At 37.3% G+C, this 13,976-nt stretch overlaps 1 protein-coding gene across 1 annotated transcript in view; it reads left to right on the forward strand.

The window, feature by feature from the left end:
- Nucleotides 1-13,976, forward strand: part of LOC126190947 (chitin synthase chs-2-like) — a 252,167-nt gene that overhangs the window by 150,893 nt on the left and 87,298 nt on the right. The window contains exon 15 of the mRNA XM_049931591.1: nt 10,810-11,115. Within this exon, the coding sequence (XP_049787548.1) occupies nt 10,810-11,115 (306 nt within the window). The remainder of the gene's footprint in view (nt 1-10,809; nt 11,116-13,976) is intronic.

Below are 13,976 nucleotides of genomic sequence, written 5' to 3' on the forward strand. Positions count from 1 at the left end.
CTTATAATGAACACCTGGATCCTACTATATCCACAACATTTAGAAAATTATTATTAAAAATATTTTCAACTTCTGACTTTTTGTTCGTAAAGTTTTCATTCAATTTGGTGGTAATACTGTCTTCCTGTGTTCTTGGTTGACCTTTTTCTCTTTTAATAATGTTCCAAATTGTTTTAATTTTATTTTCAGAGTTGCTGATTTCAGACATGATACACATACTTCTGGATTTTTTAATAACTATTCTTAATATAACACAGTAGTTTTTATAATTTTTGATAGTTTCTGGGTCACTACTTTTTCTTGCTGTCAGATACATTTCCCTTTTCCGGTTACAAGATATTTTTATACCCTTAGTAAGCCATGGTTTGTTACAAGGTTTCTTATGAGTATATTTAACTATTTTCTTGGGGAAGCAGTTTTCAAATGAATTTACAAAAATGTCATGAAATAAATTATATTTTAAATTGGCATCAGGTTCACGGTACACCTCATCCCAGTCTAACTGCTGTAGGCTTTCCCTGAAATTTGCAATTGTTAAATCGTTGACTGAACGTACTACTTTTGAGGACTGTTTAGTATTGCTGAATGGAGCTATGTCATATATTGTAACTAGCTGTGCACCATGATCAGAAAGACCATTCTCAACAGGCTGAACATTTATCTGGTTAAACGTATCTTGGTCTATAAAGAAGTTATCTATCAATGAGCTGCTATCCTTTACCACCCGAGTAGGAAAATCAATAACAGGTGTCAAATTGAAAGAACCGAGTAATACTTCAAGTTAATTTTTCCTATTACCCTCTTTCGGAGAATCTACATTGAAGTCCCCACAAATAATAATTTGCTTCCCCCTGTCTGACAGATAGCACAACAAGGAGTCCAAATTTTTCAGAAATAGATGAAAATTTCCTGATGGGGACCTATATACAGTTACAATTATAAACGTGCCTTTATTTAATTTAAGCTCACAGGCACATGCTTCTGTATGTTTCTCTACACAATTTTTTTTTGTTTCTATACTTTTTGCACAATGATAACTTTTGACATATATGGCAACTCCTCCTTTCTCCATATTTTCTCTCATTACATGTGCAGAGAGCTTATATCCACTTACATTTACCTTATCCATATCAGTAACAATGTGATGCTCAGTCAGGCATAGTATATCTATTTCATCCTCAGCTTCTAAATCTTCTAAACAAACCAGAAGCTCATCTATTTTATTCTTTAAACTCCCAATATTTTGACGAAATATACTTACATTCTTTTTAATTATACTTTTATGAGAACCTTTCCTTACTCTAACATTTGCAGTACCCTCCTGTCTGAGTTTTTCATTGTGCTTAGGCCTAGTTCCTATACCAGTTGAGTACTGTTGAGTGTTTGGGATCCTTACCAGGTTAGATTGAAGGAAAACAGTCAAGCAATTCAGAGGTGGACTGCCAGATTTGTTTCTGGTAGGTTTGAACAACACATGTTACGGAAATGCTTCAGAAACTCAGATGGGAATCCCTGTAGGGAAGGTGATGTTCTTTATGAGAAACACTGTTGAGAAAATTTAGAGAACTACCATTTGAAGCTGACTGCCAAGCGATTCTACTGCTGCCAACATACATTGCACGTAAGGCCCACGAAGATAAGACAGTCTTTTTTCCCATGTTCTATTTGCGAGTGGAACAGGAAAGGAAATGACTAGTAGTGGTACAGGATACTCTCTGCCATGCACTGTACGGTGGCTTGCAGAGTATCTATGTAGATGTATATTCTGAAATTACAGAATACAGAAGAGCTAGCCCAGGCTGGTCTGTAGGGGCATCTGACAGTTAGAGTGATAGCAAAATATGGAAATAGGAAGGAAGGAGGAAAGTAGTTCACATCTATACAATAGCAAGTGACTGATTGGAGAGAACAGAGATGGAGGCGGATGGCACGAGGCTGCCTGCTCTGCTAGCCAAGCTCAATTATTGTGGCATGAGTGGGACAGTGCACAAATGGTTTAATTCGTACCTAACTGGAAGAGTGCAGAAAGTTGAAATAAGCAGTTCTCATAATATGCAAAGATCAGCACATTCCTCAAACTGGGGAACTATAAGGAATGGGGTTCCACAAGGGTCAGTCTTGGGTCCTTTGTTGTTCTTAATATATATTAATGACTTGCCATTCTATATTCATGAAGAGGCAAAGTTAGCTCTCTTTGCTGATGATACAAGTATAGTAATCACACCTGACAAACAAGAATTAACTGATGAAATTGTCAATACTGTCTTTCAGAAAATTACTAAGTGGTTCCTTGTAAATGGACTCACACTGAATTTGGATAAGACACAGTACATACAGAATGAGATTTTCACTCTGCAGCAGAGTGTGCACTGATATGAAACTGAAAGCTAGAAGCCATTTGCCTGGTACAGTGGCTGGAACTCAAGAGAGTGACTTTACTCTCCTCTGCTCCCCAGGACACAGCCAGCAGCAACCATGTGCCCCCTTTCTCATGTCTTCCAATTGGTTAGTTGATGGGGGAGGCACTTTTAGTGTATTCAGCAGATGGCTGAAAGCTTATCCTGTCAGTGGCTTTTACCAATAAGAACTGGTTCTTTTCTGAAGGGATGGATCTGTTGGTAATGCAGGCACTGTAAGAACTCATGCTAGATTCGAAGCATGTAGCTCAGCTGCAACTACATGTATGAAGGAAACTTTTAAATTCTCAATAAATTATCCATGAATTACACCCAATAACCCAAGCTGGCAAGGGCCCTGTGCTATCCTTTCCCTATCTGTAAGACCCATGTTAGTGTTGGAGTGACACTTGTGGGGGTTTAAAGAGGGATCTGTTACATTGTCTTTTGTTTCCCATTTATTGTATGTTGAAGGGGACTTACACATAATCAAGTTTCTTAAAATTACAGTTAAGTAAATGGCAAAAAATACTAAATGTCCAACACAAAAGTAGTCATTGAATGTTCCATAAAAACTCATAAAACAATTTAAAGATACTACTGTTTCCCTTTGAGATTATGTCATATTATACTACTGTGAATTACCAAAACCCAAGTGGAAGACATATTTCTTTATTCTTATGTATCTATGCAAGGAAATGTAAATTACACACATCTCATCTGAATAGGTTCAGAATGAATCCAATTCGAATTTAATAAGACCACAAATGTCAATTCATGAATGTAACAAATTTTCCAAACATAACTATTTTTTTTTTTAAGTTCAAATAAAAATTCCTCATTAACAGGTAAAACCATGTGAATTGTTTCTTTAAGATACCATATTCAGTTATCAATTGTCAATTAATACTCCAGTAGTGTTTGCACAAAGGGACTGGGGCCCATTGTGGTCAATTTGTAAAAACTCATACTATAAACCCAATAAAAATGGCAGAGATACTAGAAATTAATCAGTCTCAAAAATGTTGGGTGGATCTTAGTAACAGGTCAATTAAACTTGAACACCATCTCCCAAACATCAGCGAACGGTAAATCACACAAAATATGCTAATTACTTAAATACTAAGAAAAGTGATAATATCACTATGAAAAATTACTAATTCTAATTATTTTAAAGGAGAATATGTAAAATTATACAAGTACAAGCTTATTCCACTTTAGTGTCACTACTGACAATGCTTGGATTCAAGCAGTCCTCCGACATCTGTTACTAATATGCCATTACACAAAAAGCTATCATCTAATGACAATGCATTAATTAATGGGCATAAAATCTACTGGCGCAATATGTGGACTACATTTCCCCTGTAGTACATGAGACTATCCTCAAACACATAAAGTGTTTAACACAAAGCAGTTGCAAGTAGACATACATTGCAGTAGTGCAAAAGAAAAATGCCTTTTGCATGCTGCACATTAATTTTTTTTTCTTTAATTTGTGCACCCAGATGTGGTTCACCTTAGTTACAAGGCATCTTCAGTGAGCTTCAGATTAGTGTACAATTCATTATCTGTAAGCGAAACAGCTTTCTATCAGTAGTAAAATTGCTAAAAGTTTGCAGTTTGCTTTTGGTCACTGTTTTCGAAATGTAACACTTTTACAGGACCTTAATTAGTACTTTATTCATCTTTAGCAACTGTAGGTATATTTGTTGAAAAAAAATAAGCAACCAGCTACACAAAAGAAATTTTTGTTTTTACTTGTTTCACACACTCTTTTTCAGAAGATTAGAATTATCACATTATTATTGAGCATCAAAAATACACTCGAGTATGCAGCATGAAATTGTAGCCATAAAGGCCACAGTACTTTTTATTTAGTGTCCTTATATCATATTTGTACATGTACTATGATCCACATGACTACAGTACTATGCTGCATACACCTGCTTATTTCTTACGCTTACTAAGAATGGGTTAATTCTTATCTTCTGAAGAAGGGAACTAGATGCCTGAAACTGAGAAAGAAATACAATTCCTTCTGTGTTATTTGTGGCTGATTTTTTTTCTGCAAAGGACCTCTTTTATGAGAAATGTAATGTCATTTAATTTTGTGTTTGGAAACATTTATGCCAGAAATCATCTCCACACTCCACCAGTCGGGATTTTTAGTAGGCCTATGTTGTTCTTTTTTGTGGCGGCGTTCGTAGTGACAAACACTTCGCTGTAGAAACGGCTTACGAAGTCACCGCCACACTTTTAATAGCGGGCCGACCGGTCCGCTGGAACAGTGAACAGAAAGATGAAAACCCAAACACTCTGATTAAATAAAAGTCGGTACTTATCTTTATTAACGAAGATACAGAAACACAGTAGTGAACTCCGTGTCTACAGAAATCTGTCTAGTTCGAGTCGGAGCGGCTAGGTCAGCGTCGGCTGAAGACAAACAACAACTCTGCTGCGATGAACACACAACTGACTAGCAAGTACACAAATCGGTGGCGAGTATACAACTGAGCGGCGAATACAGAACTGTCCTAGCGCTCGCGACTCCAGCGCTTAAGAAGCCAGAAGCCAGCGATGGCGCGCGCAGACTTGCAGCGATTTCCTGTATCGCTGGCGCTGCTTATGCGGATGGCGTCCGGACTTTGATGCTGCCAACCTTTTGGCAGCGGGCTCGGTTGGCATTACTGGCTAGGATATAACATTCTTGGCACTCTGTCCAGTCACTGTCCAAAAATGTTTGACTACATGAATTTTTTTGTCCTGTTCTACTTGTTTGGTCTTCATTGACTAGGCTACAGTGAGATATTTTTATGTTGATTGCATATATGAGTTTATGTAAAATTATAAGAGTTAAACTGGTTTTTGTGAACCGGTTGTAAGCCTGTTCCCCTGTTCTCTGGGATATTTCTGGGAAGGATACATTGTTTTTTATCTGTGAATTTTGGATTAAAAAAATTTGTTCATTAATGTTAGCACTAATCATGTACATATATCATGTAAATTCTCATTCCATATCATTCTGATAAAAGAATCACTCAAACAGTTGTATGGAACATGTAACTATCTAATTAATTGACTTGTATCTGCTGCAGACCTTATGAGTCCCCCATTTTCTTCTGCAATGAATTTCATTTTAATCATCTAGGATATGGGTCTGTGTTTAGAGGTTGCTAACTTATCTCCACCTTTAGAGTAAAGATTATATGTATGTTTTATTCCAGTAGATCCATAGTTAGGATATCTTCCAGGATGTAGAACATGTCAAACAAACAATAACACACAATAAATATTTACATAGAAAAGCAGATATGCTAATGTACCTTCCACAAACACCATGTGAAATGATCTTCATGGATGTGGAATAAGTAAAATAAATCTTAAACGTATTTTCATTTAAAAGTTAATAAGTAATTTGACATAAAACATGTAAATAATCAGCACACTGATGTGCATTTAATAATTCTTAGGCTATATGTAGCCATGCATCATCAAATAGAAATATCATTTTACAACACTTATTTGCAATGATCGCATTACTGCAATGAATTTGTACAGAAGTTAGATTATACTAATACATTATTTGATATTATTAGTGACATATACACATCAGTTGGTTAAATTTTGAAAGTCATCAGTGTAGTAGATGTTAGCCACCAATGAATCCTTTAGACTTCCCTTAAACTGAACTTTATTAGTGGTTAAACTTTTTATGGCTGTTGGACCAAAGTAAATGACTTTAAATCTTGGTGAAGATTATTCTTATTTCTAGAATTCATTCCATGAACTGAACTGTTGATTTGAAAAAGCTATATATTCTTAATGACAAATTTCATTAAGGAATAAATGTATTGGGAAGCAGTAGTTAGTATCCTTAGGTGCTTAAACAGGCCTCTGTAGGATGTTCTACGAGGGCTATCCACAAAGTACATTATGTTTTGGAATTAAAAATAAATAAAGTATTGGAAATTTTTTTTATTATATACAGATGAAAGCCACACTGAAATACTACTTTTCTACATAGTTGCCATTTAAATTAAGGCACTTATTGTAGGGATGGACGAGCTTGGAAATTCCTTTGTCGTAAAATTCGGCCGCCTGCGCCTTCAACCACGTGGCGACTGTCTTTTGGGACAGAAAAGGTCTGATTTTTGTGGATTTCCTGGAAAGAGGCACTACAATAAACTCTCAAAGGTATTGCCAAACTCTGCACAACCTCAGAAGAGCAATACAAAACAAGCGCATGAAAAAGTTGGTCTCAAAGATCTTGCTGATTCACAACAACGGCCGGGCCCACACGGCAAATGCCACTCGTGAAGTTCTCGAATCTTTTAAGTGGGAGTTGTTTCCTCATCCGCCGTACAGTCCCGACCTGGCACCGAGCGACTTCCACTTGTTCCCAGCAATGAAGAAGTGGTTGGCTATGCAGCATTTTGATGACGACGCACAGCTTCAAGCAGAGGTAACCACGTGGTTGAAGGCGCAGGCGGCCAAATTTTACGACGAAGGAATTTCCAAGCTCGTCCATCCCTACGATAAGTGCCTTAATTTAAATGGCAACTATGTAGAAAAGTAGTATTTAAGTGTGGCTTTCATCTGTATATAATAAAAAAAATTCCAATACTTTATTTATTTTTAATTCCAAAACGTTATGTACTTTGTGGATAGCCCTCGTAGAATTTATATCACAAATAATTCTAATAACACGTTTTTAGATGTGGAATACTTTAACTTGACTTGATGAGTTACCCCCAAAAATAATCCCATATGACATTAAGGACTTAAAGGAAGAATAATATGGGAGCTCTTTTACTTTTAAATCACTTATGCCTGACAACATTCACATTGCAAATGGAGGTCTGTTTAGGTGCTTCAGCAGTTCTGTGGTATGTTCCTCCCAGTTCAATTTATTATCAAGCTGTAATCTGCAGAATTTAACACTGGCTAGTTCTTCTATTTGTTTGCCATCATATTTTAGGCTTGTGCTGGTGGGAAACCTCTTACAAGTTCTTAACTGCATGTAGCAAGTTTTCCACAGTTTAATAACAGACAATTGGCAAACAACCGTTTATTAATGTCTCTGGGTTTGAGGCTACATTGTCAACTATAAAATTCTGTTTACATTTATTAATGTCCCTTACAATTTAATAAAAGACAAAGCAGAACATAAATATTAGTATTACATATTTTACTCTTTCAGGAAATGTAAATTGATTCATTGTGTGTGGCTACAAAGGTAACTAAAGGGAATGATGCCAGCAGAAGAAAGTTGGGGGAGATGGTGATAACAAGTTAGTGCAGGGCTCTGGTACTGGGCTGAGATTCCATTGTAGCCAAAAGGGTATTGCTTTTCAATGACCTAATGATTTTTGCCATCTGTTTAACAGTTGAGTTGGCAAACCTTACATCTGCTGGTGGAGTAGGCAATGCCTGTATAAATAAACCTAATGAATCTGCTTTTGATGGGTCTACTATTGAACTTTGGCAAACAGATTTCAAGTTAATTTCATATTATGCAATATTAAGCAGGCAAAGATACTGCTAGCATCAGAAGTGGGCATTAATTATCATACACGAAATGAAACACTGTGAAAACTTTGTTGGATTCCAGCTGGATAACAGGTCAGAAAGTAGTCAACAAATAGATAAACTAATCAAGAAGTTCAGGTTGCCATGATTTGGTCTTAGAGATATTTCTTATTGTGTTCACCAAACAACAATAGTGCTGGATCATTTTGCAGACAGTTACTTCTTATTGTCTTATGCACAATGGGGCAATGCATCTGAAGTACACCCTCAGTAGAAGAAGTGAGCTGTAAGAATACTGTGTCAAGTACAGGGTGGTTATAAATATACTTTCACCACTTGAGAGGGCCTTCATGAAAAACAGATGACTGTATGATAGCAAAACTTTGTACAAACATTTTTAAAGACATGCAGAAAAGAAATTATGAATAAACCTTTGAAATAAAAACATTTTAATTTCCGTGTGAGAGGTAACATTTGCTAATTGCGTAGCACGCTTACATTCCAAGTTACAGATGTAGCTCAATGTGACGATCATCTCGATTCATGTCAGCCTGGAAGTTTTTTATGGATACCATATCACAGTTATTTATAGCGCTTTTCAAATGGTGAATAGTGGAATGTACAGCTGTTGTGACACAGCTCATGCACTGATTAAAGACCACACATTGCAGCATCATTCTCAGCAACAGTAACTTCTTCAATAATCTGTGGCACAATAGTCCTTCTGCCTCTCCCAGGAGCAATTACCAGATTGCCAGTTAATTTGAACTTCTGACTCATGTTCTTCAACCCCGATGTGGGAAGAAGACCTCTCTGTATTCCTTCAGTTCATCAATACTTGCAAAGAGCAGCAGCACTATTTCTGTTTTGATAAAACAGCTCACCTTGTGCAGACTCATGTTGACTGTCTGCATCAGTAATGCACACTGATGCTTGTTTTTCATCCTTATGTTGCTGTACCAGTATTGGTACATGATGGCAACTCATGGCGTTAATACTACCAACAATGCAAATCCTATAGCACACAGTCTGAACATCATTCCTATGAAGGTGGGTACACATATGGTAAATAGTTTTCTATCTACACTGACTCAAATTGTAAAAATTTATTTATAACCACCCTCTACATTGACTTCACATGTTGCGCACGTCTCTTTGAGCATATTGAAATTCTTAAATTCATATCCCAATACTTTCACTATTTAATATTGTTGTAACTCCTAATAAACAGCTATTTGAGGTGAACTGTGACTTTTAGTATCGCAATATTGAACACGCAAATAATTTTTGTGCAGATTTTGCCTCCATGTGTAGGGTTAAGAGTGAAGTTACATACTCTTGTGGAAAGGTATTCAACCTTCCCATCTAACATGAAACAAGAAATTGGAAGTGATGACCCTTGTTGAAAGGTGTTCAACCTTCCCAGCTTCTTCAAGAATTCGGGGCACAATAGCCTGTGGGCCTCTCTGAAGAGCAATTCCCCTATTGCGATTTTTTGTGAAATTCTGCCTCTTAGGAATGACATGATGACAAGTACAGAAGAAAATTAAAAGCAATTGGAAATTGGAATTGATGACCAGCACAAAACAAAATTAAAAGCACACTTTATTTGCTAGTCTTTCGCCCGCATCTCGTGGTCGTGCGGTAGCGTTCTCGCTTCCCACGCCCAGGTTCCCAGGTTCGATTCCCGGCGGGGTCAGGGATTTTCTCTGCCTCATGATGGCTGGGTGTTGTGTGCTGTCCTTAGGTTAGTTAGGTTTAAGTAGTTCTAAGTTATAGGGGACTGATGACCATAGATGTTAAGTCCCATAGTGCTCAGAGCCATTTTTGCTAGTCTTTCTACAAATTTCCTGCTTATCTGGCATCTAGGAATGAAAATTAAAATTCCTATTAACTACCTGGTAAACAGCAGTGCCCATTGTAAAGTTACATGGCAAGTAGTATTGTAGTAGTACAGTACTAGTGTACTGTAAACAGGCATTATTAGATGCAGGTAACTATTTTCCCTTAAAACTATTAATGTACTCAAATAAATATTAAACTGCACTGTGTAATAGAAACATGGAATCAGTTACTTTTCATAGAGTAGCAACTTTGTTTCTAATTTACTAGGTTAGCTTTAGCTGGAATAAGTACAAATGGTATTATGCAGTACAGTGATAGTTCATTTTTAATGTAGTGTACGGATAATTTCCTATGAATTTCTTAACTGTTGTTACATATACCTTCACTTGTTTCGCATCCCTGAAGGTTCTCCTTCTTCATGGGATCTATGGAACATGAAAATGTTGAATGAGGCTTCAGACCTCAAGGTAACCATGATATATTGTTTGCAAAACATATAATAATCCTCTTGTTTTCCCATCATATGCTTACTATCACTTTGTATAGACTGAGTAGTCCCCTTCCTATGTACTAAAGAGTTGCAGAATGTGATACTTTTTCACATCTGGCGCGTGACCACAATTTACAAAAAAAAATGAGATTATTGTACATAACTATTTAAATAAAGTGGTTTTGCAGACAAGTTAATAATCTTTGATTTAAAGCCATGAGGAAAACATTGCACAGTGATAGACTAAATGCCGGTGGAGACTGCATAAGGAAATATCTCACCCAAGAGAAGTGTCTGGTCCAACAAGGAAGCTCAACACTTTGGAGACCATATATAGTATGATGAAAGTCTAAAAGAAGCCTGTGATGTCAGATCCTGATATCATATATCTTCCTGTTGTTATAATGTAGACAGAGTGATGTGGCATTTTCTGCTGGTTTGGAAAAAAATGTAAAACATCTATTCCACAGTTAATTAATATGCATTATTAACAATACTCATGTAATATTCTTTCTGATATTAACTGAAGATTTTGTCTGATTCCAGCTGACTGTTGCTATGATTATCACAGTGGGTTATTCATTGGTTATGATGGCAGTACTAGTTGGTCTGATACTACAGATACAAGAGGATGGAATTCTCGCACCTTCATCACTTTTCCTAGTTCTTTGTGCAGCTGAATTTTTAATTGCAGCTATATTTCATCCAAAAGAAATGTACTGCTTACCACCTATTGTGGTGTATTATATCACTATACCAAGCATGTATCTACTTCTCATCATTTACTCTGTTTTCAATCTCAATAATATTTCTTGGGGAACAAGAGAATCACCAAAAGCACAAACTCAGCAGGTAATACTGTTTTTGATATAAATCTTGTAAATAAAATATAATTTTAACGTTTGAGGAAAATGTGTAGTGTTTCTAATGTTTGTCACTGTTAACTAAAAAGCTTCAGTTGTTATTGGCATGCCAATATAAGTGAATGCCTATTTCACTCATTCAAATAGGATGTAATTTTATGATTATCTTACGATAAAAAGAGCCTGGAACACAGGTGCCCATATGAAATTTTTTCTTTCATCAACATTTCCATTACAATTTGGATTGAACAAAGTTGAATGAGCCCTGACCGGATCTGAGCAACTAGGAATGATTGGAATAATTCAGCTAAGTTATTATTCACTAAATCCAGTGGCAGATTAAAAAATTTTGTGTCCCTAGGCAGATCATATTATATGATCCCCCCCCCCCCCAAAAAAAAAACATGATTTAAATAATAACTATTACCAAATCGCTTCACAATTGCCATTTTTGGGGGGAGTGCTGTGAGCTATTTCCGTACTCTGCTATTCATTGTACTGAAGGATGTGTCTGTCAGCGGTCTAGTCGCACTCAATCAAAATGTAATATTGTTCCTGAACTTTACTTGGTGTACGGCAGCGGATAAAACAAACTTAAAACTGCACTGTGTTAACACATTCTTTTGTTGAAAGACAAGAGGAAAATAACTTTTCTTTTATGGCATAAAAATTCAGCAGAGTGTGTAGGAAACCATGGATTTTTGTTATACATTCACTTTTAATATGTTCTTTTACACGAAACCATTGAAAATGAAAATAAAGTTGTGTTACCATCTAACAATTGAAGTGAACGTGTCATACATTAGAAGTTAATATGTACTTTTACAGATATGCATTCAAAATTAAAATTAAACTCTTGTTTTACAATCTAATAACTTGAATGTGTAGCAGGGGAAAAAAAAAAAATTATCACTAATCTCAGAAGATTTCAAAAGTTCTGCGAAACGTACACATTCACTAGGGAAGGATGGCTCTAAATAAGTATCATAATAATGTCTGTGAAATCTTATGGAACTTAACCGCTAAGGTCATCTGTCCCTAAGCTTACACACTACTTAACCTAAATTATCCTAAGGACAAACACACACACCCATGCACAGGGGAGGACTCGAACCTCCACCGGGACCAGCCGGACAGTCCATGACTGCAGCGCCTTAGACCGCTCGGCTAAAATCTGTATGACGCTTGAAGTTTTGCTGCACATTCAGCAATAACATGGGAACTGTTCTTAAGGTCACTGAAAACTGTGAAGGAGTCCAACAGTGTTCTGTATCTTTCCTTCCTCCTCACTAATACGGCATACAAGTTGTCAAATACTGGGAGCAATATATGAAGATAGTAACTGTTCCCAAAAGAACAGATACCATTGATGACTGTGCAGCTTTAGAATAAATGATAATTAATTTCAACCCTCAGCTGCTGGCAGGTGTTGTTGATATACCTCGATGGGGACAACTGAAAATATGTGCCCCGACCAGGACTCGAACCCGGGATCTCCTGTTTACATGGCAGAGGCTCTATCCATCTGAGCCACCGAGGACACAGATGTAGAGATGAGTAGCGCAACTGCACGGACTTATTCTGGGCACGCTTCCTGTGAGACCCACATTCCCAACTGTCCACAATCTGCATAAGTAATGTTCCTAATAGATATTTACCCATCCACTCATTACTTGCGCCCTGCCCTCTAAAGTGACGATTCCCGTAAGAGTTCGGGCAACTTGTGCACATTCACACAGACGAAGGTCAATGGCCGGGTAGACTTTCAACTATATGAAGATAGTAACTGTTCCCGAAAGAACAGATACCATTGATGACTGTGCAGCTTCTATCTATATCTATTAGGAACATTACGTATGTAGATTGTGGACAGTTGAGAATGTGGGTCTCACGGGAAGCATGCGAGGGATAAGTCCCTGCAGTCGCGCCATTCGTCTGTGTCCTCGATAGCTCAGATGGGCATTGACACGGTAGCTCAACATGTTTGGTCAGAGAGCTGGTTGGCCTCTGTGATAAAAAACTGAGTGGAAGGATCAAGAAACGAACTTAAACCAATGTCATGTATGTCCACAATGACCAAACCCAACGCAACGAGGGCGGGGGGGGGGGGGGGGGAGGGGGGGGGGGGGGGGGGGGGGAAGGATGGACAGAGTGTCTTCCATGTAAGCAGGAGATCCCGAATTCGAGTCCCGGTCGGGGCACATATTTTCAGCTGTCCACATGGAGGTATATCAACAACACTTGTTGGCAGCTGAGCATTTCAATTAATTATCACTGGGAGAAATGTTTCTACTCCAAACTTTTCCCTTCCAGTCAGAAAAACTTCTTCAGAGTCCGCTTCTTCGTCATCGTGTAGTTTGCATTTTCATGATCTTTTATAGGTGCATTCATATTCTATGTCAGTCACAATCTCCATGGATTTATTTTCATAATAGTTGAACATGCCATGAATAGATGCAATAAACTCTACAAGTGCACTATTTTAGTATCAATATTTACACTTTGCAATTTCAGATTTACACTATTAAATCTCTGGCGTATGTCCTTCCAAACTGTCATCATGAATACTGTTTCTAGTCTGCTGATTTGATTCAATAAAGCTGATGCCTCATTTCACACAAGTAGTTTTTCAAACATATCATTGGCAATATGTGTGAGGGCATTGGTAATGCACGACTAGACCGCTGACAGACACGTCCTTCAGTACAATGAATAGCAGAGTACAGAAATAGCTCTCAGCGCTCCCACCCAAAATGGAAATTGTGAAGTGATTGGGTAATAGTCATCCACATAAGAATGACCCTTGGAATGCAGTATTTGAAGGAGGTTTGGAATAAGGATGGACTAGAA

Source organism: Schistocerca cancellata, chromosome 6 (assembly GCF_023864275.1).
Source record: "Schistocerca cancellata isolate TAMUIC-IGC-003103 chromosome 6, iqSchCanc2.1, whole genome shotgun sequence".
Lineage (NCBI taxonomy): Eukaryota > Metazoa > Arthropoda > Insecta > Orthoptera > Acrididae > Schistocerca > Schistocerca cancellata.